At 38.5% G+C, this 24,787-nt stretch overlaps 1 protein-coding gene across 10 annotated transcripts in view; it reads right to left on the minus strand.

Annotated features, from left to right (window-relative positions):
* Positions 1-24,787, minus strand: part of vit (vitrin) — a 42,408-nt gene that overhangs the window by 9,496 nt on the left and 8,125 nt on the right. For 3 of the 10 annotated variants that reach the window (XM_049472129.1, XM_049472126.1, XM_049472124.1), the window contains exons 2-16: positions 17,862-17,959; positions 17,081-17,143; positions 15,962-16,118; positions 14,795-14,928; positions 13,781-13,858; positions 13,169-13,387; positions 11,952-11,999; positions 10,917-10,955; positions 10,780-10,833; positions 9,449-9,511; positions 8,180-8,233; positions 4,485-4,553; positions 3,219-3,284; positions 1,754-1,816; positions 1,126-1,194 (exon numbers count right to left, since the gene is read on the minus strand). In XM_049472129.1, the coding sequence (XP_049328086.1) occupies positions 1,126-1,194; positions 1,754-1,816; positions 3,219-3,284; positions 4,485-4,553; positions 8,180-8,233; positions 9,449-9,511; positions 10,780-10,833; positions 10,917-10,955; positions 11,952-11,999; positions 13,169-13,387; positions 13,781-13,858; positions 14,795-14,928; positions 15,962-16,118; positions 17,081-17,143; positions 17,862-17,895 (1,210 nt within the window). In that variant the 5' untranslated portion in view covers positions 17,896-17,959. The remainder of the gene's footprint in view (positions 1-1,125; positions 1,195-1,753; positions 1,817-3,218; positions 3,285-4,484; positions 4,554-8,179; positions 8,234-9,448; positions 9,512-10,779; positions 10,834-10,916; positions 10,956-11,951; positions 12,000-13,168; positions 13,388-13,780; positions 13,859-14,794; positions 14,929-15,961; positions 16,119-17,080; positions 17,144-17,861; positions 17,960-24,787) is intronic. The other 7 variants (XM_049472133.1, XM_049472132.1, XM_049472127.1 and 4 more) reach the window with 6 other exon arrangements.

Raw genomic sequence — 24,787 nt, forward strand, 5'->3', positions numbered from 1 at the left:
TAACAGCTCTGTTTACTCTGTTTTAAAGCTTCCGTTTACAGAGCTAGTTAGCTAGTTAGCTACCTTGTTTAAGTACCTGTAGGTTTGAATCGCATCTCCGGTGGATTCTGCGCTTTACCGAGACTTTAAACAACTTTAAACTTGACAAGGTAGCTGCAGTGCTGTTAGCCAATTAGAGGCGATATCTTTCTTCAGAGACCACTGATCCAGTGATCTAAAGCAGGGCTAAACAGAAACACCTGAACACTTTCTTTCTCCAAAAACGGCCCTTAGAGCATTCATTCATACTAGTGACACAAGTAGACATTTTAAAATTAATTTAAAAATGATGGAATGAGACTTTTAACACATGCAAATACTGTCCTTAAGGCCAGTTTTACTTCTGCGTCAAACCTATGCTGTACCCTGTGCATACAGTCCGTACGCCGTAGCCTGATGCATACATCCCCACAAATCTTAACTATGCATCTTAACTATGTACGACGCAGACAGCAGCAGCTGTGATTGGTTCACTGAGCCGCCCACGCGTTCCCATCTTCACGTTTTAAACTGCAGAGTGATGCAGAGTCACGGACACACAAGTGTAAACGCTGGTAGCTGCATAGGGCGCTCGCACAGGCTACACCATAGACTATGGCATGGTGTTGCCCTCAGACAACAAAACATTTTTTTTGGTGATTACAGAGGACAAGACAAGCCTCAATTAAATAAAATAAGGGGAATAATTTTACACTGGAGTTCTCCTTTCATTTGTGGTACAAGCAGCTAGCTATCAAGAAAGCTAATAACTTGGTTAGTAGCAGCTCATCTCTTCTAACATGGACTAAACTTAATGCCCATTTGCATGTGTTTTATGAATGTTTAATTTGATAAATATACACTGCAGGGAACCCTATAATTAGTCATTTTCTGTTTAAAAGATGCAACATTTTTATTTATTTACTTTATACATCAATTTTAGCCAGTATCATAAATCTTAAATCATAAACCTGCCCACCCATTACGTTCTACTGACCCCGTTAAGCAAAGCAGTCTAGAACCGGGACTGGTTGGTGCTATACTAGACTATACTAGACTATACTATGGGAGAGGGCATCTGACTCCTCCTGTTGTTTGGTGTCGTACCTCGTGTGTGGCTGGTTTCAGGGTGGAGCTTGCGGCCGTTTTCCGTCTCCGCTGGTCGAGAAGCTGAAGCTGAGAATAGAAATGCGAGGAGGACTTACCATTAAAACTCCGAGACACAAAGCTCAGCTCTTATATCTCTCACAGTGAGGAGCGTTCCTCCACAGCTGCAGCGTTTACTCGCAGCTTTATATATATATATATATATATATATATATATGTGTGTGTAAATATAGTGCCGGCGTTCAGCTCTTCCAAACCAGATCCCTGGAGTTTGGACGCCTCAGCAGTGTCGCCGAGCCAGAGATCTGCAGCCTGTAATTTACAGAACTGAAAAGTGATGAGCCTGAGAGAGAGGATGATCAGCATCTGCTGTCTTGTCCAGGATGTGTTTGTGGTTTTTGTTAGATGTGTGTGATTTGTAGTGTGTTTGTCTGGGACTGTAATATACAGAGCCGAAACAATTGAGACGCAAATAGACAACACAAAGTTCTAATCAGTCTGGGAGTCTATAAAAAAAAATATATATACAGTTCTGAAAAAAAAATGAAGAGAGCACTTCAGTTTCTGAACAGACCCCTGCATCTTTTCTAACATATTTGGGTTTAAACGAAAATGAAAGTTCACTTACGATACTGTCCAAAATTATAGTACCAGCGCTCGTACTCTGAAATGTCTGGCCGTGGTTCTGGAGCTGCAAGGAAAGAGTCCAGCATTTCAGAGACCAGTTAGCTTAGCGTGAAGCACCAGTAGCAAAGACCAGTACCAGTGCACACATTGCCCTCTTTCCACTGCAGCTGTTGGACTGGGTTAGTAGAAGTTTTGGAAATAAGTCGGTATTCAGCATGCTAACATTGCTATTACAAAGTGGCATGAGGCACGTAGTAGAAATGCGAAATTAGACTCATAACTGGTGTGCTAACACTGTGGTAGTGATTTTGGACGAGGCTGGTAGCCAGCCTGCTAACACAGTAATAGCAATAATGTTGGACGAACTGGTATCCAGCATGCTAATACAGTAATAACAATGATGTTGGACAAGCTGGAAAGCCAGCATGCTAACACAGTAAAAGCAATAATGTTGGACGAGCTGTTAACCAGCATGCTAGCACAGCAATAGCAACAATGTTGTATGAGGCTAGTAGCTAGTGTGATAACACAGTAATAGCAATAATGTTGGATGATCTAGTAGCTAGTGTGCTAACACAGCAAAATCAATGCTAAGTGGGGCTAGTAGCTGGCGTGCTAACTCAGTAATAGCAATAATGTTGGATGAGCTGGTAGTCAGCATGCTAACAGAGTAATAGCAATAATGTTGGACCAGCTGGTAGTCAGTATGCTAACAGAGTAATAGCAATAATGTTGAGCGAGGCTTGTAGCCAGTGTGCTAACTCAGTAATATCAATAATGTTGAATAAGGCTAGTAGCCAGCGTGCTAACACAGTAATAGCAATAATGTTGGATTAGGCTGGTAGCCAAAGTGCTAATGTAGTGGTACAGTAGTAATATTGGAATAGACCAATAATTGGCATAAAAAATGAACAGTTCTCACATTTGATATTTATTTAGCTAGTATTTAGCTACATTTCCCAAGTTAACAGCTTAAAAATTTCAATTGGTCTGTTTATGAGTTAGCATGCTAACATGCTAGCAAATGGAAAACGCCTCAGTCTTAGTAACCCTGTAACCCTGCAGTGGAAAAGATGCCAATGTCCCAACTTTGCCATTGGCCTGGTTAGGAGACCCAGGCATCCAATCACAAAGCAGAAACCCGTTGCCTTACCTCATCCTCCTAAATTACACCCATATGGTTCAATCTTTAGCAGAAGCATCTGTACAGTACATGCAAAAACACTATAACAGTCGTATGGGTGCCATGCCGACGGACATGTCCGTATTAAAACATCTTGAACGCCGTTGACGTGCCGCACAGTTCCAAACAAGCACCAGACTCTGTAGCTACATTCAGTACATCAGTTTAGCCCAGGCATGACCAAACCGACATATGCTCTGCATACTGACTCAATCACATGCAGATGTTCTACACATCTCAGGAGAGCAGCTATCTGATGGACAGCATGTGGTGGAGGTCTTACCTGCGGAGTCGCCGGTGTTCACCTCGCTCCAGGTGTAGCCTGAGTCTGGCTCATAGTTAGTAACATCTGAACACAGAGAAGCAACAGTGTGACTGATGGTGTAGTGATGGAGATACGGAGGTATTTCAAGGTCTTTGGAGGCATGCAGTGTTTTATAGGGTTTGAGTTTATGTTAAAGTTTTAGCGTTGGGTTTATGATCATACACTCACTGACAAAAAGAATAAATAATGCATGAACTAATGAAGCTTTTAGCCTGGATAAAAGATTGAAAAGAGATTGAGACGGTTGGGTATGGAGGTTCTACAGGTTCTATATGGATCCTACAGAACATTTACTCACAGATGTTGCTACAGCTGGGCCTGTAGATCCTGTGGCTCTACACTCGTAGATTGAAGCTAAAGCTGAAGTTTCGGGTTGATAGATGGCGTAGATGGTGAACAATTTGTCAAAACAAACATCCTTGGCGAAAAGGTCTTTGAGTACATTGTAGAAACTTGTCTAGAGGTCAACAATCTCTCAGAAGGAAAGTCGTTGGAACCCAAATAGAACCTGAATTTGTTGTTAAAGATGATAAAGTTCTAGTTTGCAAAAGTACATGAGTCCATGATTGATAGATGGCATAGATGGTGGACAATTCACGAACGAACATCTTGGGTGGAAAGGTCGACGAGGCCTTCATAATCAAAACCGAAAGTCGTTGGAACCCAAATAGCACCTGGATTTGTCGGTAAAGATGATATGGTTTTAGTTCTAGTTGAAGTCCAGGATTCTTGTTCATAACATCACTGCAAACAAAGGTTGATGGTGACTGGTTGATAGATGGGGTAGATGGCGAAGAGTTTGTCAAAACGAACATCCTGGGCGAAAAGGTCTTTGAGCGCTTCATAGAAGCATGTCTAGAGGTCAACAATCTCTCAGAAGGAAAGTCGTTGGAACCCAAATAGAACCTGGATTTGTTGGTAAAGATGATATGGTTCTAGTTCTAGTAGAAGTCCAGGATTCTTGTTCACAACATCACTGCAAACAAGGGCGATGGTGACTGGTTGATGAATGGCGTAGATGGCGGACAATTCGTCTGCCTGAGACATGCTGTATAATTGCATTATTTTTGTAGTTTTGTCAATGAGTCTATTGATTCAGTTTATTGAATTTATTCGATTAACTCTTAATTAAATTCGATCAGGTTTATTCTTATTTTATGCATATTTATGTTAGTTATCATGTTTACTCTTACTCAACCATTCATTGCAAGAGTTGTTAGATACCTGATGTTCTCCTGGGTCCGGAGAACCAATCGGGTCGCGCAGGCTGTGGCCATTCCCTCCTACCAAAGGCTGAATGAGGAGATTGAAGAGCTATTTATAACACTGATAATCAGCCATATAGATTAATATATTAATTTATATGTGATCAGCAGTATGTTAATCAGTTTGATTATGAAGTGATGCTTCACTAAATGACTTAAAAAAACACACACGCACATCTGTATAAGTTGTGAAGTGTTATCTTCTATGTATTATACGGACCAACGCATTCGGACATCTACTCATTCATTGTTCTTCTGAAATCAGGGGCATTCTAAAGAGTTTGTTCTGATTTTGTTGGAATAACTGAGATAAATACAGGACAATCCTGGAAGAGAACCTGCTGGAGGCTGTAAAAGACTTGAGACTGAGAAGGAGATTCACCTTCCGGCAAGATGATGACCCTAAACATACAGCATAAAGCCAGAGCTACAGTGGAATGGGTCAAGGGGTATAAATATGTTTGCAAGTCAATGTATTTATTAAAAATCAATACTGTGTTTTGGAAAACCCATACAGTATTGCAAAACACATTATTGCCTTTCAGATAACAATGTTTTCTTACACCCTAAATTGTCAATACTTCTTCTTTCTCAGGGATTAGACAGGATATATTTATGCTATTTGGCTGATGGCCATCTGATAACACTGAAACCACGACCAGACGGTTCAACGCATCACTTGGTTTATCCACCAACTTCCTGCCGCCCCAAAATAACACAGCGACCCAAACCCAAACTCAGCCTCCAGACCCAGAGAGGAGCAGTGGTGGTCTAGAGGGTCTACAACAACAGTGAGGGGGGGTTCAATCCGCTGGTATAACAGTAAATCAGGCTTGTTTTGACTGCAGAAACCCCCAGATCAGACAGCAGTAAGCCGGGCGTGGGAGTGCCACCATCCTCCATCAACGCTATACAGCAACCGACCAATCAGATTTATTAGCACCAGCAAAAAGCCCAGTCCCCCAGTCTGCGGATTTAGCCAGCTCTGTCGGGGGTCTGGATTACAGACGCGACTTTAGTAGTAATTTATTGTAAGCATATGCATATACAGCTGTGGAAAAAAGGGTTTCAGATTAAAGGGGGCTCAATACTTTTACACGTCACGCTTATCAGATTTTTATTTGATATGAATTTTGAAAACCTGGTACCACTTTTATTCCACTTCCACAACGCACTGTTACCGTTTTGTGTACCGTATGTTTGCTTAGGTGGTACTTAGTGGTTGATAAGTGGTTGCTATGGTGTTGCTAAGTTCTTTCTAGATGATAGCTGCAGTGTTGATAGGTGGTAGCTCTGGGATTGTAAGGTGATGGCTATATTATACTAGGTTTTGCTCGTGGGTTTGGTGAGGTGTACAAGGTGCTTGCTTAGGTGGTACTAAGTGGTTAATAAAAGGTTGCTATGGTGTTTCTAAGTTCTTTCTAGATGATTGGTGCAGTGTTGCTAGGTGATGGCTAGAGTATCCCAGGTTTTGCTTAGGCATTTGGTGTTGTGTGCCAGGTGCTTGCTTAGGTTGTAATAAGTGGTTGATAGGGGGTTGCTATGGGATAGCTAGGTGATGGCTATAGTATCCCAGGTTTTGCTCAGTGGTTCGGTGTGGTGTATCAGGTGGTTGTTCAGGTTGTAGGGGGTTGATAGGGGGTTGCTTACTTTTCTGGATAGTAGAGATAGTTACTCCAACAAAAGCACAATAAACTCTTTTTAAATTCCTTGATTTCCTTGATTTACAGTGAATGAGCACTTTAAATAAATAAGGACATTCGTCCTCACAGTGTGTTTTGCTGAGGCAGGATTTTGACTGTTTGTAGGCTATTTTCTGAGATGCAGTTTTGAGCTCCCGGTCGCTGGCGATCGCTGGCGGTTGCTGATGGATGCTGGTGGTTGCTGGTTCGCTTCCCTGTTCACTCGGTTAGACCACTAAAGCTAAACTGGGCTGCAGAGGCCGAGGAGCATCAGCTGTGTCTGTGCACTGTGCCCGTGGAGATGCTCAACGGCCGAAATAGATTAAGATTTTAGTGTATTGGCCTCTATTTTGGGTCATTTCAGTAAAAATTGTGGAAATCTAAGGTTAATGCAATAAATGAAAATGCTTAACTCACCCAAATAAACGGTTTTAAGAAGATACAATGCTTTTTTGACTTTAAAATAAAATGTTTTTTATTTTAAGAATTACAGTTTTGTTTAGTTCGGCGCCCCCTAGCGGCCCCCTACCTGCAGAATTACAAGGGTCCACCTTACATTCAGCTTAAAATACCCAATATTAACTGAAAAATATATAGACTTAAGCTTTTTTTTTAATAATAACAAGTACCTTACCCTGATACGGGTGGCTGATAATGTGTGTAATAAAGCGTACTTTTGAATCACTGGGCTTATTTATTTATTTGTGTGGACCTCATCTTTGCCTGCGCCGCCTATTGGATCCAGCGGCTCCCAGTGGTGTAAAATGAGACCGCATTTGTCCTGTGTGGGCATCCTTACTCTGGTTTTGTCAGGAAAACATGGCGACACCCTTGTTCACTTAGAATTAGGCATCCTAAGTAGTGTACAACATTAAAAATCGAGAAAAATAGCCTTAGCGCTACGGAAATGCTGTGCATGCTCCACACTATGTTTTTACACACAGATTCACAACATAGTTAGCGATACTGAAATAATGTTTTATGACGGTATTTTTTGTACGAATAAAATGTAAGTATTCATCTAAGGTGGGAGGTGACGTGGATTGAATTTCCTCAACGCGATTGGCAGAAAGGAACTGGTCGAAAATAGGGGACCACATGTTAATTCACATTGATTTGGTCTTTAAACACACATGAACCTTTCCCAGGTATTAATATGTCATTTAAATGTACACTGACTAAGTGTCAGTGTGTCTTTGCTATCGTAACGACGGGAAAAGTACATCTTGTGTGACTTGAAATGTGCAAAAGGCATGTGCTAATTCTCTTAATTAATCATAGGTGAGTGTCATTTGCTTTTAATTCCCTTTAAAAGCCAGGTGAGCTCTGACTTTGGTGTATTGCTATTTTAACGGTGCAGTTACCTTGACATGTCCAACAAACGCTTCTCAGCAGAGGAGACTGAGTTGCTAATTTAGTTGGGTTTGTGCACTACTGCTTATATCCATGTGTTGCCAAGATAGTGATGAACGTCTGACTGTTGGCATCTGTCTAGGTTGTATACAGTCAGTGGAGCTCCTGTGTTTTCTGTTGTCACGATAGCAATACACCAGAAAAATGTTGAGTTCCGTAGATGTATTCAGAAGCACTGTTGCTATTTAAATGATGGTAAACATGGCAGTATCATAGTTAATAATATTTGGACCTATTTGCACAGGGTTTAATGGGTTAAATGGGTCAAACGGTTCCTGCCGAGGCAGAACAGCAGCTGAGTAAGCAGGAGCCGGGTCCAGCTGGGTCCAACTGGGTCCAGAACCTTCTCAAACCTTCTCAGATCTTCTCATGGCCTTTGTGTTTCAATGTTTCAAAGGGAGATTTTACAGCCCTGTACTTACTGTCTGCTCTCAAACCCTTCAGCTTGTTCTTCTCTCTCCTCCACATGTGTTCTGTTTGATGTACGACAGTGAAACGCAAACACACACACACACACACACAGACACACACTCGGGCAGCAGGGTCTGCAGATACTTACTGGGATTGGAGTTCTCGTTCCTCTCGGGCTGGAGCACCTTGACTCGATTGAAAGCTGCGGGAAACGAAAAAACAGAAGAGAAGGGGGTGGGGCATGGGCAGAAAGGGGGCGGGGCATGGAGGGAGACGGATTGGTGAATGTTCAGCATCTGTTTGGTTTGAGGGTGAGGTTGATGAAAGCTCAGCAGATGTGGACAGATGTTAAATATTCCCCAAAGCGTCTCGTGACCCTGAAATTCCTCACTGTTTTTAACCTCTGGATCAGTTTAGGACGAATAGATTTTGGGGGAGTAATTAGGCTAGAAATTGACGATACGATACAAAATCACATTTAATTGCAATACCGTAAGCAAGGCAATATAATTAAGTTGTTAAAAATCTAATTTTAGAACATTTTCCTCCAATCAGAACAGTAGAATCAAAAGACAAGAGACTGCAACACTGCTTGAACCACTAAGTAAACCACTTCTGACACCAACTTTTTACATTGAAATGAATCGTTAAAATTGATACAGATGTATAGATGTGTTGCATAAACTAAATATCACTTATATACTTAATTGTACTTAAAACATATTGAGAAATATATATGTCTAAGTATGCTGTAAATATACTAACAGATTTTTGTACTTACTTAAAATATATATTAAAAGCACATTAATAGTATACTTTTATCATTTTTTTTAAAGTAAACTTTGATCATACTTTTTAAAAAAGTACATTATAGTGTATTTTTAAATATAGACTACCATGAAGTGCACTTTTAGTTTAATGTAATTCAATATACTTCTAAAAAACTTATTTCCATATATACTTGTGTACCTTGTTACAGTAGTTTACTCAAAGTGCAATGTATCATGTAACATTTTAGAAAGTAAATTAATTTATACTAGGCATTACATTAATATAACAGTTAAAATGTATTTCAATGCTCTGTAATTATAATTAGGAAAATATAAATTTAAGTAAATTATGTTATAGGATACAGTGTTAAACAACACATTTAAATGTCAAATAAAAAAAAAGTAAATTTGTAACACACTAGAAATTGTAGTACAGTATATTAAAATATATTTTTATACTAGAAGAACGTTTGCCTTTCCTATGTATGTGTTGTAACTGCTTATTAATGCTTTATAACCTAATTAATAACATTAATAAACTCTGTATAACCTATCTATAAACCCTTTATTAAGGAGCCTTATGCTAGTTAAAGCAGTTAATTCAGCTGACTCTGTGTTGTGATTGGACGGAATGGATTTTTACTAACCTGAAGTGGATGGAGATGAAGGCTGGCGTCTGATTGGAGTTCCTGCATCTGGTCTGCGAACCCCTAAAATCAGAAAACAGGAAAATATTGTAACAACATCCTCAACATCTCAACATCTCAACATCTCAACAACATCCGGCCACAATTATCCTGTGAAATGAAGGGAGACGAAAATATTCCATGAAAAACAAATAGAAATAAATGACTTCAAAAAATGCATTTCCTAAACATTTGCACAGCTTCATTGACGTGTTGCGTGTCCAGGCTGTTGCCATGTGTTTGCTATTGGCTTGATTTTACTGGATGGATTGCTTGGAGGTTACTGGGCGGTTGATATGGTATTCCAGTTAAGTGGTTGCTTGGTAGATGCTAGGATGTTTTAGTGAATATTGCTGTGGTGTTGATAAAAGTAGTTGTTAAGTGCTTGTTGGACGGACACTGTGAGTGTTGCTAGGTGGTTTTATGGTATCTCTTGGCAGTTGCTATATAGGTGGCTGCTACGACATCACAGGTGGTTGATTGGTAGAAGCTGTAGTTTGTCTTGCTTTTAGTGGATGGTTTGCTGGGAGGTTGCTGGGAGGTTTATATGGTATTCTAGTTAAGTGGTTGCTTGGTGGTTTCTAGGATATTTTAGTGGTTATTGCTCTGGTGTTAATAGATGTAGTTACTAAGTGCTTGTTGGATGGGCACTGTGAGTGTTGCTAGGTGGTTGCTATGTAGATTTATGGTATCTTTTGGCAGTTGTTTATGGTATCTCTTGGCAGTTGCTATATAGGTGGTTGCTATGATATCACAGGTGGTTGATTGGTAGATCTGCTGTAGTTTTGCTAGGTGGTTATTACAATAGAGTTGTACAGCAATACACAGTATTGCACACTATTTGCTATTGTCTTGCTAAATGAATGGTTTGCTGGGATGTTGCTGGGTGGTTGATATGGTATTTCAGATAAGTGGTTGCTTGGTAGTTGCTAGGATATTTTTGTGGTTATTGCTCTGGTGTTGATAAAAGTAGTTGCTAAGTTCTTGTTGGACAGGCACTGTACTGTACTGTCACTAGGCAGATGTTAGATTGTTGCTAGGTGGTTGCTAGGCAGTTGCTATACAGGTGGTTGCTATGATACCCCAGAAGGTTGATTGGTACGATGATGCCAAGTGGTAGATGTGGTACTTCATGTGGTTCACTGGGTGTTAGTATAGTATTTATGTCAGTATTCAGTAAAACCGAAGCTTACCTTTCGTATGAAGCTACAGTTCCGTTAAAAGACCCAAATCCCACATTTTTCTCTTTTTAAATTTTTTATTTTAGCTTCAAAATGAACCAAAAATGTTACCTGGATTGATGCGAGGTGAAAATCTGCCGGCGATGGCGGGACCGCCCCTGAATGCTTCAGAGAAAATTATCGTTCAGATCTCAGGAACACAGAGATACCAGATCTGCACCAATTAAAAAATTCCAATTGGGACGTACCTTGAGGAAGACCCTTCCCCTGGCTGGTCTGGGACTGTCCTATAGCCAATGTTGGGACAGAATGATTCATGTGGTTTAACATGGATTTTCATCAACGTTGGATAAAAATTCAACTTACTGTTTAAATTTTACACAAAAAAAATCAATCAGCCAAAAAATTAAAACCAGAACTATTCATTCATATCATCAAGAATATGAAGGAACACATTAGGAATCATGTAGTAACTTAAAAAATCTTATTTTTTGTGCTAGTAAATAAACTTATCCTGTGCAACAGAGGAAACTTTAGCACTTCTATCTTTTCCTGGTACCTGATGAGTGCCAGTTTCACCATCTTTATAACGTTTTTGATGTTTTTTGCTGTGACTGCACTTGAAGATACTTTCAAAGTTCTTAAAATTCTTCTTTTTTTTATTAATCTTTGCTTATGTTGTGGCTGAAATGTACAAAAGATCTAGGTAAATATGCAATGTGTAACACTCTCAGCTAGCACTTTATTAGGAATGCTAATGTACTAATAGCAAATTCAAAATTGTGCAAAACAAGAAAAAAAGTTCATATTCATAAAGTTTTAAGAGTTCAGAAATCAATATTTGGTGGAATAAACCCTGGTTGGTTTTTTAACACAGTTGCTTCACATGTTACTTCAATTTAAGATTTTAAAGAGTTTACAGCATTAAATTCCTTCTTTTATACGAACGTCTTGCTTTAAATAGAGTTTATAAGCATTTATAAGAGAATAAAGTCTCGGAGAGCTTACTGAAGACCAGAGTCACGATCCTCAACGTCACTTCTTAATATTAAACCCACAGTTTCACTCCAGTAAGTGACCAAAAAGCCATTTATTGCAGTGTAATAAAATTATACAGGGTGATTTCTGACACACGTGGCTTTACTTCAAACAGAGTAATAAAAAAAACACCTAAATCCAAACAGCCCAGAAGGTCTAGACCAGTCCAGAATGGTGAAAAGTGAAAATCCAGAACATTTCAGAAGCTGCTATTGGATCCCTGACTCATCGGCTGCTGTACTTACTTGCATTGGCTGCTGCAGCCACTGAGGCATAGTACGGGTGACTGCTGCCTGAATCAGAGAGAGGAGGAAACTTTAGAGATAAAATTAAAAGATAAAAATACAGATAAAAACAGCCTCACCTGCTTCCGTGCATCTCAGGAGAAAATACAGGAAAAAACTTGTTTTAATGTATGAAAAAATATATAATTTAAAGGCACTGTGTTGGAAAAAAAAATAGTAAAAAGCCTTTAATGTGTCATGGCAAGAAAAATAAAAATGTTCTTTTTCAGCCTCAATGTTTCTAGACTAAACTCTTTTCATTTTTTTCCAACACAGTGCCTTTTACTTATATATATTTTTATATTGATTTTTTTTCCCAGCTTCAAAAGAGCACCTATTGGAAAGATTTACAATTCTTATACTCCTAGTAGCGCTTCAGCCCATCTTTTTCTTTGTTTTAATGATATTTTCTTGTAATGGAACAATGGCTGTTGAAGCATGTATTGTATATGTATTTAAATAGGGTGTACAAACCAAGCAAAAAACACTTTTATAAAACATAAGCCTAAATTGTATGTTAATTTAATTAAATTAAAGTTTGTTTGTTATATCCATAGCTTTTTATCGCACAATAATTCTACTTAGAGTAGTTCTTCTTTTTTATTTCATTTAAAACTGATTTTAAATACCATCCTCGAGTATATTATTGCTTAAACATAACTGATGTATACTGTACCTGACTTACAGCACATCTGGGACTGCAGGATGACTTTTTCAAACTCAAGCAATTATACATTATACATTGATAAATATATATATATATATATATATATATATATATATATATATATATATATATTTTATTTCAGCTGTTTTTTAATTCCGGCTTCTCATCGTTTAATAAAACCCCTATCCAGATAAATCTCTCCATCCAGATAGAGTGAATCTGATTGTGATTGGATGTAGAGAAATATAAACATATACCATTCCCACTCCCTATTGGTTTATATACTGTGATCCATCACACCTGCACACCTTTAGTGGCTTTTGTTCTTAATGGCTTTATTTTTTCTACATTTCTTTTACTTTTAGACTTAAGTACTTTTTTAAACACTTTTACTTAAAGAGTAAAAAGCTTGAGTTGATTCTTCTTTAACTTCTACAGAAGTATTTTATTAAACTCTAGTATCTAAACTCTATTCTACCTACAGAGTAATGTATGGAGATACTCTTCTCACCTGCATCTCTGACTTTATGGACGGCAGCCCTCTGCTTGGTGGTGGTCGTGGTTGGGGGCGTGGTGGTCGTGGTTGTGGGAGGTGGAGTCGTGGTGGTTGTTGTGGTGGTTGTTGTGGTCGTGGTGGTGGTTGGCTCTGGGGTGGTAGTCGTGGTTGGTTCGGGGGTTGTCGTGGTTGGCAGCACTGTGGAGACTGGTGAGGCTTTGGCTTCCTTTTGGCCTTCAGATGGACAGGTGGGGTTTTGGTTGGGGGTGGGGTTTGGGTTGGGGGTGAAGTTATTAAAGGTGGAGAAGAACAGGTTTCATGACAAATCTCCACTATTTCAGTTCTGCTGCACTCTGGGATTGTGCACTAGCATGCAGTTTTTTTATTTCTCTTTGCTTTTTGAGCTAATTGGCAGCTGTTTACTGTAAAACAAAGAACTATCTTTTTACATGATGTAGTTTCTGAGAAAAATGATGTCCACATATGAGGACGTTAGGTTTATACTGAAGTCACAAATACAAATGAAGTGCAAAACATTTATTTTGTGCCTGAACAAAGAATGCTTTTCTAAAATGCTTTTTCTAAAAGCTGTTAAAATGAAACCTAAAGTACATTTAAAAGTCTTACCTGTTTTTACTGTGGTGGGTTTTGAAGCTGTGTATTCCAGGGTAGTTGGGTAGATCACGCCTTTGTTGGGTTTTCCCACTGAAATGCAACCAGAGGCACAAAGAATTCATGTAAGCGCTAATAAAGCATGTTAGCGCAAAGACGATTCGTAAGCGCTTACAACTGTGTGCTGAATTCAGCACCCCCGCCAGGGAAAGCACCCTCTCTCGGGATTTTAGCAAATGAAAATATCAGAGAGGCTGTTGTAGGCTACGCTGACTTATAAGAAATAAGGAAAAATAATCATGTAAGCCTTTCCTGAGAGAGGGTGCTTTTCCGGTGCTGAAGTATACCATAGTAGTGCCGAAATCTGAAATTCAGCACCCCCTCCATGAAAAGCACCCTCTCTCAGCAGTGTGTACACACTGTCTTCTTGATAAAAGTGCTTTAAATTTACTTTTACTTTAAAAATACGCTCCGAGAGAGGGTGCTTTTCCTGGCAGGGGAGCTGAAAATGTTATTTTTACAGTGTTCTAAGTAGTTTTTATTCATATTTTAATTACATATCTTACTTTTGCAATTAGGTCAATCTACAAGACACCATGCTTAATAATAAAATGTATTTTAAAGTTATTTTGTGTGCACATTTATACATGTAATTACAATTTCCTGGGGACAGGAATGGCACAGATTTGGTGAAATGGCTCAGTTGCTCTTTATTCTCTTGTAGATCAAAGAAAGTCAGATATTTATTCTCTAACTCTAGAGAGTCTTTAACTCAGTTACTTCTATAATTTGTCCGTATATGAACAACTGAACTGGCTTTTTTCTTCCTTTACTTCTCCAATGTCCGAATTTTGTAGTCCTTCTAATGCTGTAAAAACTACAATGCCGTAATTGCTGTAGTTTAAATTCTTTAAAAGTAATAAACAATCAATGAAATCCGACCTAGTGTCCCTTTAAGATTATTTTAATGCCTTTTTTTTAGTTTTTCAAGCATTTAAAACTGTAATAAACTGTAATAAATCACATTACCTTCCACAGTAAAGGACTCTCTCCAGTTGGGGAGGGACAGTGACCTGACGCCGTAAGCGTGACTGCCCTTATACTCGGCCTGTCCGGCCATCTTCTTCACTATCACCTTCCCCCCTGTGTTAGTGATCACCCCACTGCAGCAAAACAAGCAGAAAATATATTTTACTACATATATACAACAATATAACTACAAAAAAGTGCTTTAAATAATTTTCAGGGCTCTATGTTTAGTAAAATATAGGTTGCAGTCTACTGTGCACCATGCAGGTTGATTTAGAGAGCGTGTCAGTGTGTCTTTGCTATCGTAACGTCGGGAAAAGTACACCTTGTTTGGCTCAAAATAGTTTATTGTTGATGTAAAAGTTGGGTTTATGTTGCTAAGATAGCGATGAACGTCTGACTGTTGGCGTCTGTCTAGGTTGTATTCAGTCAGTGGAGCTCCTGTGTTTTCTGTTACCAAGATAAAGAAGCAAAACTCCAGAAATGTCCCTGAACACACCTCATTTCCAGAACACCACGCCCATCAGTGTAGAAATACAGGGGTTGGACAATGAAACTGAAACACCTGTCATCATTTTAGTGTGGGATTTTAGGTTTCATGGCTAAATTGGAGCAGCCTGGTGTTGAATCTTCATTAATTGCACATTGCACCAGTAAGAGCAGAGTGTGAAGGTACAATTAGCAGGGTAAGAGCACAGTTCTGCTCTAAATATTACAATACACACAACATTATGGGAGACATACCAGAGTTCAAAAGAGCACAAATTGTTGGTGCACGTCTTGCTGGAGCATCTGTGACCAAGACAGCAAGTCTTTGTGATGCATCAAGAGCCACGGTATCCAGGGTAATGTCAGCATACCACCAAGAAGGACCAACCACATCCAACAGGATTAACTGTGGACGCTGTAAGAGGAAGCTGTCTGAAAGGGATGTTTGGGTGCTAACCCGGATTGTATCCAAAAAAACATAAAACCACGGCTGATCAAATCACGCAGAATTCAATGTGCACCTCAACTCTCCTGTTTCCACCAGAACTGTCCGTCACCACAATCAATTACTGTGCTCTAAAACCAGGTGTTTCAGTTTCATTCTCCAAGCCCTGTATTTTCAGAAGCACTGCTGCTATTTAAACCAGGTTAAGGTTTAGAACTGTTACACAGACTCACCTGTGGATGGCAGCGTTGCAGATGCTGGATATGGAGGCGTAGATTCCCGTGCCGTAAACCCTCTGCATGGTCTCGCGGCAGCCAGCAGGACATCTTACGATAAACTCGGGGTAGCTGATCTTCCCCGCCCGAATATCACACTCGATATCCGGAACAACTGAGTTAATAATAATAATAATAATAATAACGGTTTTATCAGTAAAACTGAATAATATACTGCAGATCGTTTTAAAACATCCCCAATTTTTTTAAGTAGGCCAGAGGCAATGCTACCTATTTCCTATTTTTCTCATTATTTCACCTTCCTAGGGTGGTAAAATTTTAGTAAAATGTGCAGTTGCAAGAAAAAGTGCAAAAGTTCAACTGTGTTACACATTATAAAGCCTTATACACAGTCATTACTGACTTTAAGTGAAGTGAGATTTCATATGCTTTTTAAACGTGAAATAAACATTATTACGCCTCACTGTTTTGTCTTATAGAGCGTTATGAGCGCTCTATTTACTGGCTTTAAGTAAAGTGTGTTTTTTAAATGCCTACAATGAGGCGCAATAACATTTACTTGTTTAAAAAAAACATGTTTAAAACACACAAATCTCACTTCATTAAAGTCAGTAATGACCATCTATAAGGCTTCATAACGTGTTACACACTTTTATTATAAAAGCTTTATTTGAGGAATCATAGCTGCATATTATAATGCATTATACCAAAATATACCAAATCTGTGTTATAGTGCATTACAACACTACATTGTACTGTTGTACTGTTCTTATGAACAGATATTATAAGGCATTATAAGCCCTTTCTTTATAATCCCTTACGCTTGTAGTTCATAATGCGTTATAAATGTCGCTGTCAGTACTTATAAAAGGTATTATACAGGCTTATTACAGACATTATAAGGTATAATGCATGTCATACGATGCATTAAAAATGCATCCATAAGGCATTAGTAGTTACCAAAACATCTGTATTTAGTTTGACTTTGTGTAATTTAACCCCATTTACTTAAAATTGACTTAAAATGTGTATATGTTTATAATTATAAAGCTGAATGAAAAATAAATGTTCTAAAATATATATACTGTAAAAAAACATAATTAAGAGATGCTGTACCTTGTTTGGCCTTCTTGCTCTTTCCATTGGGCTTAGCATCACCTCTACAGATCAGTAACAACACTGTAGGGGAAGAAAATTAAGAAAAGTAACATTTTATTCTGTTTTTGTTGGAGTAACTGCCTCTACTGTCTCTAATATCCAGGAATTAAAGCTTTAAACAAGATTTAGTTGGAGCATTGCTGTGAGAATTTGATTTTTGTAAGCAAAAAATGCTAGTAAGTTCTTTAAATGTAGTTCTGGGTTCTTTTTTGACCTCCTGGATGAGTTCTTCATGCCCTTTTGGAGTAAATTTGTTCGGTCAGCCGGTCACTCCTGGGAAGGTTCACCAGTGTTCCATGTTTTCTCCAATAGTGAATAATAGTGAATCTCTGGAGGTTCTCTGGAGTCCCAAAGCTTTAGAAATGACTTTATAACCGTTTCCAGACTGATAGATGATCAATAACTTTGTTTTCTTCTTATATATTTTTTAATTTCTTCAGATTATTTGTCTATTAATGCTATATACATGGCACGTTCCGCAGAATCTGTGCCATTTCTGTCCCCAGGAAATTACATATATAAATGTGCACACAAAATAACTTTAAAATACATTTTATTATTAAGCATAGTGTCTTGTACATTGAGCTACTTGCAGAAGTAAAATAAAAAAACTAGCATTTGTTACCTGTCCCCCACTCTCTAACTATAAACTTTACCATGAAATATATTTATAAAAGTAACAGGAGTGAGTTCCAGTAACAGGAGTGATTACCTAAAACAGGAAAAACAAAGGCCTTACCAACACAGACGCTGATAGTAGATGCTCTGAACATCTTGAAAACTGGAGATGAGCAGATGGAATGTGTTCTCCAGTTGATCTTGTGGCCCTGTGAACACCTATAAAGAACATATAAAATATATATGTTTATATAAAATGTATATAGTACCTTTACTATATACTTCTACAGACATGTCTTTGTAAAGAGCTTTACCACACATTAGTGTTAGCTTTGTGCTAACACATCATCTTCCTCATCTGCTTGTTATACTTGTTATAGTCAGTAGGTACAGATCCCTACCTCAGAAGAAGTCTCCTGGCAAATCCTAAAGCTGTGTATTTTCTAAGCTTCTCAACTAGCAAACCGAAATCAAAAAGTTTCTTCAACTGATCTAGTGGGCTCAGGAAGAGAACAAACAGTTTCACTTCTCAACTTGCAGACCCAATATATTCTATCAGATGATTTGCAGAAAATGTATAGATGGTTTTATTGGTGCACAGTGGTTTAATTACTTAAAAACTTCTAAAAACATTCATTTTGAATGCAAATTCAAAGCAATAATTTAAGACCTTAGAAAAAGGACAAACGCTTTTCCACAGCTTTGTAGGTTCATATCTTGGTGGAACTGGTTCAGTAAACACAGTGAGCCACTCTGAATAGAAACTGAATGGAAACGAAACCAGAGACCCTCAGACTAATCCCTGGGACTCCGGTGACCTTTGGTGAATTAGGCCAATGACTTCAGCTCTTTACTACAACAATCACCACGTATTCCCAGCAACATTTAATCAACCTGGTCTTTAGAGAGACCTCAGAGGAAGCCCAATCACTGCACTGCTGAGAGACTATCTTCAGACCTGTCTTCAAACCTGTCTCCTGTTATCTGGGTTATGAAAGGTATGTCACCTATCGTTCTGCACCTCCCAAACCACCCCTCCACCTCGGCCTGGTCGTCCGATGGTCAAGCCTGATTAACCTCAGCGTCCGAGACGCTCTGCACCCTTGTGATGATAATGAAGGGGTGGACAAGAGGACAGCAGCTCTGTTTAGAAGATAGGACGAGTCGAGAGATAGTGGCAGCCGTGAACCCACGTTGAGCAGGTTCCTGTGTCCCTTTTAGGACATGAAGCTCCTGAAGAAACGGTCCTGTCAGGCTGATCTTTAGGTATAATTGGAAATTAGATTTTTATACAGAGAGTGCAGTTTCTGCAGTGTTGCTAAGGTTGCTACGGCGCTGCTCGGTGGTTGCAAAGACGGTGCAAAGTAGTGGAGATTGAGTTCCATTTTTCACACCTTCGACCTGTGTCGTTTAAACAGCAACAGTGCAGTTCTTGGTAACAGAAAACACAGGAGCTCCACTGACTGAATACAATCCAAGACAGACGTCAACAGTCAGACGCTCATCGCTATCTTGGCATGTCCCTTGGTGTGCCCACTTGTTATGCACACATGAATACATAGCAGTGCACAAACCCAACTTTTACACTAGCAGTAAACAGAATAACGAGTGTGAACATGCTAAGATTCGTTTGACACGTCCAGGTAGCTGCGCCGTTAAAATAGCAATCCAGAAAAGAGTCTTAAAGGGAATTAAAGGCAAGGGACACTCTGATTGGTTTATTTCACATTATGCCAAACTTAACCATGCATGCTTTTTGTGCTTTTAGAGCTGAGCAATGTGTACTTTTCCTGTCGTTATGATAGCAAAGACACATTGACATGCCCTAAATCAAGCTGCACGATTGACGGCTCTCTTTAGATTGCTAAAATAGGGCACCAAGTATTAGGACACTAACATTAAATGTTGAATAATAAGCTTAGTGCATGGAAATGACAAAATATGAACATATCAAACAAAGAGCATAAAAATGGGCCAATTCCAAAACCCTCAAACTCTTACATCACAGTCTTCACACTTCATACAAATGGGCTTTTATAGCCTTGAGGGTGCAGTTTGATTCAGGTGTTGGTTGCTAAAGTGCTGCTAGGTGGTTGTAAAGTTGTTGCAATGTGGTGAAATGCAAAAATACATTTAGCTAATAGATCTGGAATCACATCTTTTCCATGCATTCACCTGAAACACTTTCACAGCGCTTTTTATATGAGCTTCTCCACAGGCTTTTATAAAAGCTTGCCATGAAGTCTTCCCTCAGAGCAGACATCCTAACCCCGCCCCCCATCCATACCAAACACTGCAGACCTGGAGGAACATGTTGAGACACATGATCATCTGACAACACAACTCCAGTACAACACTCCTCTGTACTGTACGATTAGGAAGCTATTTTACTCCTTCACCAAACACCTGTCATTACATCACCTCAAAACCCGACCGAGTGTTCCCCTGCGTCAGAATCTCCTTAAACTACAGACCTGAAACCAGAGAAAACTACAGACCAACACGTCATTACATCACCTCAAAACCCTGCCAAGTGTTCCCCTGCGTTAGAATCTCATCAAACTACAGACCTGAAACCAGAGAAAACTACAGACCTGAAACCAAACTAAACTACAGAGCTAAAACCATAGTAAACAATAGACCTGCAAATAGAGTAAACTACAGACCTGAAACCAGAGAAAACTACAGACCTGAAACCAGAGAAAACTACAGACCTGAAACCAGAGTAAACTACAGACCTGAAACCAGAGAAAACTACAGACCTGAAACCAGAGAAAACTACAGACCTGAAACCAGAGCCAGCTACAGATTAAAGTACAGACCCTGTCATTACATCACCTCAAAACCTGGTCAAGTGTTCCCTTGCATCAGGAACTTCTCCAACTACAGACCAGAAACCAGATTAAAGTGCAGACCTAAAACCAGAGCCAACTACAGACCTGAAACCAGAGTAAACTACAGACCTGAAACCAGACTAAACTACAGACCTAATACCAGACTAAACTACAGACCTGAAACAAGACTAAACTACAGACCTGAAACCAGAGAAAACTAGAGACCTGAAACCAGACTAAACTACAGACCTGAAACCAGACTAAACTACAGACCTGAAACCAGACTAAACTACAGACCTGAAACCAGACTAAACTACAGACCTGAAACCAGACTAAACTACAGACCTGAAACCAGAGAAAACTACAGACCTGAAACCAGACTAAACTACAGACCTGAAACCAGAGAAAACTACAGACCTGAAACCAGACTAAACTACAGACCTGAAACCAGACTAAACTACAGACCTGAAACCAGACTAAACTACAGACCTGAAACCAGAGAAAACTACAGACCTGAAACCAGACTAAACTACAGACCTGAAACCAGACTAAACTACAGACCTAAAACCAGAGCCAACTACAGACCTGAAACCAGAGAAAACTACAGACCTGAAACCAGAGAAAACTACAGACCTGAAACCAGAGAAAACTACAGACCTGAAACCAACTACAGACCTGAAACCAGACTAAACTACAGACCTGAAACCAGACTAAACTACAGATGAACCCCTGGGAGATCCCTGGTTCTGCTGCAGGAGTTGAGCTGTGGTTGTGTTGGATGAACAGGATGAAAACAATGGGAAGTAGCTGGGAGTCCCCACAGGGAAACCTAATAAGCAAAAATGACTTGTACAGGCGTGTATAGTGTGTGTGTGTATAGTGTGTGAGTGTGTGTGTGTGTAGTGTGTGTGTGTGTGTGTGTGTGTGTGTGTGGGACAGTGGCTAAATCACTGTACTGGTCTGGGAGGAGTGGTGTGTTTTCATGGAGGTGGAAAAATAAATGACAGCTTGAGTTTAATCTCTAAAAACAGCGTAAAATCCTTCAACAGAAACGATGAACGTTGTGTTAAAACTGGTTGCATTAAAAAATATTTTACATTCTTTAAAGTCAGTTTTATGAGGTAGAATTCAGAATCCTGGAATTCAGGCTTTCAGTTAACAGCTGTGCTGAACTTATCAAGAGTTAACTACTTGAATTTCTTGCCTCTTAATGTACCAGTTCAATTATATGACCATTTAAAAATAAATTAAAAAAATTGAACATTGATGTTGAGTTTTCATCTTTTTGTCTAATTTTCTATTTTTTGTATCCCTGCATCTCATCAAAAATTAAAAGATGAATCTTCTCTCATTTTTTTTTATTTTTGCATCTTGTAACAAACGTAAGTTGCATTATACAATCAGATTTGTGCTACAAGATGCAAAAATGAGAAAATTAAGAGAAGATTCATCTTTTTATTTTTCCTGAAATTCTAGTTGTGAGGAGCAAAAATGATTATTTTTTTATTTAGCTCATGCAGTGGCTCATGCAGTGGATCTGAGCCAGTTTACTCTCCTGTATGACGAGTATAATGAGCTTTTCTCCGTGTTACTCTGTACCTAGAACCCAGCCGGCCTCAGAACAATCCCCCTGTTATACCATCTTATAATCACACGAACTTAAATCACGCAGACGGCTGGATAAACCCTTTACAGCCCTGTTCTCTGTGCTTTTATGAGCTTTTTGGATGCTTAAAGAAACATAAAGAAACATAAAGAACCTCAGACAGTACACAGCATGATCAGCCAGCAGACTTCTTCTGAGGGAGGGATCTGTACCTAGTGACTGTATCAAGTGAGCAGATGAGGGAGATGTACAGTACTGTGCAAATGGCAAATGTTTTAGGCACCAAAGAAAATGACACTAATGTATGTGAGTGGTATGTATATATATAATATAATAATATATTTAATTTAACTAATGATCAGTAGATGTGAACAAAGCAGTAGTTTATCAGAATATGAATATTACCAAATATCATTATTACACATGACACTAATTTATCAGCATAGATGTTCATATTTAGAATTATTAACAAATCACTATCTCATCAGAATTTTAACATTAATAAGAATTTTAATTAGTTAATAAGAATTTTTAACCTGACAAATGGTTATCAATTGCGGTTCATGTTTCCAGTGTGTTCATTAGTATTCACAAATATATTTGCAACCTTTTAGTTTGTTAATATGTGATAAATAAAATTTATTGTACATTAGTATATAATGGTACATTAACAAAAGTTATTATAAAGTGTTACCGTGAAATGTAAAATCTGAGTAGGATTGTGTGGATGGGAATGCCTGGCTTCAAACAGCTGAGGCCACATCTGATGTATCGTTCCAAAAAATCTCTTTATTCTAAAGTCTGGACCCGTGTCTTCTGCAAAACTGTCTGAGCTTGTGTAAAGTCCTGTACATGTAAGTTGAATTCCAACAAACACTCACACAAATATATATAAATATATATGATGAAATGAAGCATAAGCACCATCCAGACTAATATGTACTTAAATATAAATATTTAACGATTATCGTATGCATAACTGCAGCACACAAGCAAATGACAACAGTTAGATTAACCCAACATTATTAAAGTATGTGATAATAAAGTGTTGACTAACTAACATGAATTAATGCATTAGTTATCATGAATAAGACATGAGGTAATACATTATTAACAATGAAAAATGACTTATTATAGTTATTAAGCATTAGTTAATGATATATTAACAAACGGTATTATAAAATGTTACTGATACATCTATCTAAAAATGATTGTGTGGATGGGAAGGGCTGGATTCAAATAGCTGAGGCCACATCTGATGTATCGTTCCAAAAAATCTCTTTATTCTAAAGTCTGGACCCGTATCTTCTGCAGAAAGTGTCTGAGCTTGTGTAAAGTCCTGAGATAAGATAAGGCCTGTAGCCGGGCAGGAACAGGATGTTGTCTCAGCTTGTTATAAAGAGCATAAAGACGGGAGGTATTGCTTTACGGTAGGTGTGAAAATGTACTGCTGCACCTGCAGGACTGTCAGGATGATTCAGCTGTTGCTCCTGAATGGAAAACCCTGCAGCTCACAGTCCTGAACAATAGATACAGCAGATCCTGCTGAAAGATCGGCTTCAGGAGCGTGAACTTCCTCTGATCCGCTGTCAAAACACTGAGATCTGATTAGATTAGCTAAAGCTCTGCTGCTGAAGATATACAGCTCAGAGAGCACTTCAGTTTCTGAATCAGATTCTCTGATTGTGCTATTTATAGGTTTATGTTTGAGTAAAATGAACATTGTTGTTTTATTCTATAAACTACAGACAACATTTCTCCCAAATTCCACATAAAAAATATATATATTGTCATTTAGAGCATTTTTTAAAGCAAAAAATTTTGAAATTTCTCATAGTGTATTTATACAGTTGTTTCGAGGGTTGAAAATAAGAAATGGGTGAAAGGTCATAGATGGGTTTGTTAAGTGTGTGGTTGTTTCTATGTTGTATATTAAGTGAAAGCTATAGGGTGGTTTCTAAGGTGTTTTAGATGGTTGGACTGAAACAATAGCAATAGCTAAACCCCTCTGATTTTATCTGCGTCCACCCTCAGCTCAAATTTGAAAACGGCTAAAAAAAAAAGTGATGTATGGGTTTAGAGGAGGTGCACGAGGGAGAACTGTACCAAAGTACATTAATGTACTCAAAAACATCATCCTCGCTGGATTATGGCTGAAATAACATGAAAGAAAAAGATGCAGAGCTTTCAGACCTCAAATAATGCAAAGAAATATATATATAAATTCATAATCATAAAGTTTTAAGTTATTTCAGTCATTTCTCATTTTCTGTAAATAAATGCTCTAAATAAGAATATATTTATATGGAATTTGGGAGAAATGTTGTCTGTAGTTTATAGAATAAAAAACAATGTTCATCTTGGGTTCAGGTCCTTATCTGGGTGTCGTTTCTATGTTTTCCCTATTTTCATGTAGATATGCAATCCTCCTGATGTTTGGTGGTTGTTTCCGGTTGAGAGTACGCTGTGCGTAATTGGCTGAGTTGCATGAGTTCTGTTTTTTTATTGGGAGTCAAGGTGTCTAAAAAGGCTTTATACAAGTGTAACGTCATCTTCAAACTATACTAGAAGCAAGAAAACCACTAAAAATAAACCAGTTTCTGATGC

Source organism: Astyanax mexicanus, chromosome 25 (assembly GCF_023375975.1).
Source record: "Astyanax mexicanus isolate ESR-SI-001 chromosome 25, AstMex3_surface, whole genome shotgun sequence".
Taxonomy (NCBI): domain Eukaryota; kingdom Metazoa; phylum Chordata; class Actinopteri; order Characiformes; family Acestrorhamphidae; genus Astyanax; species Astyanax mexicanus.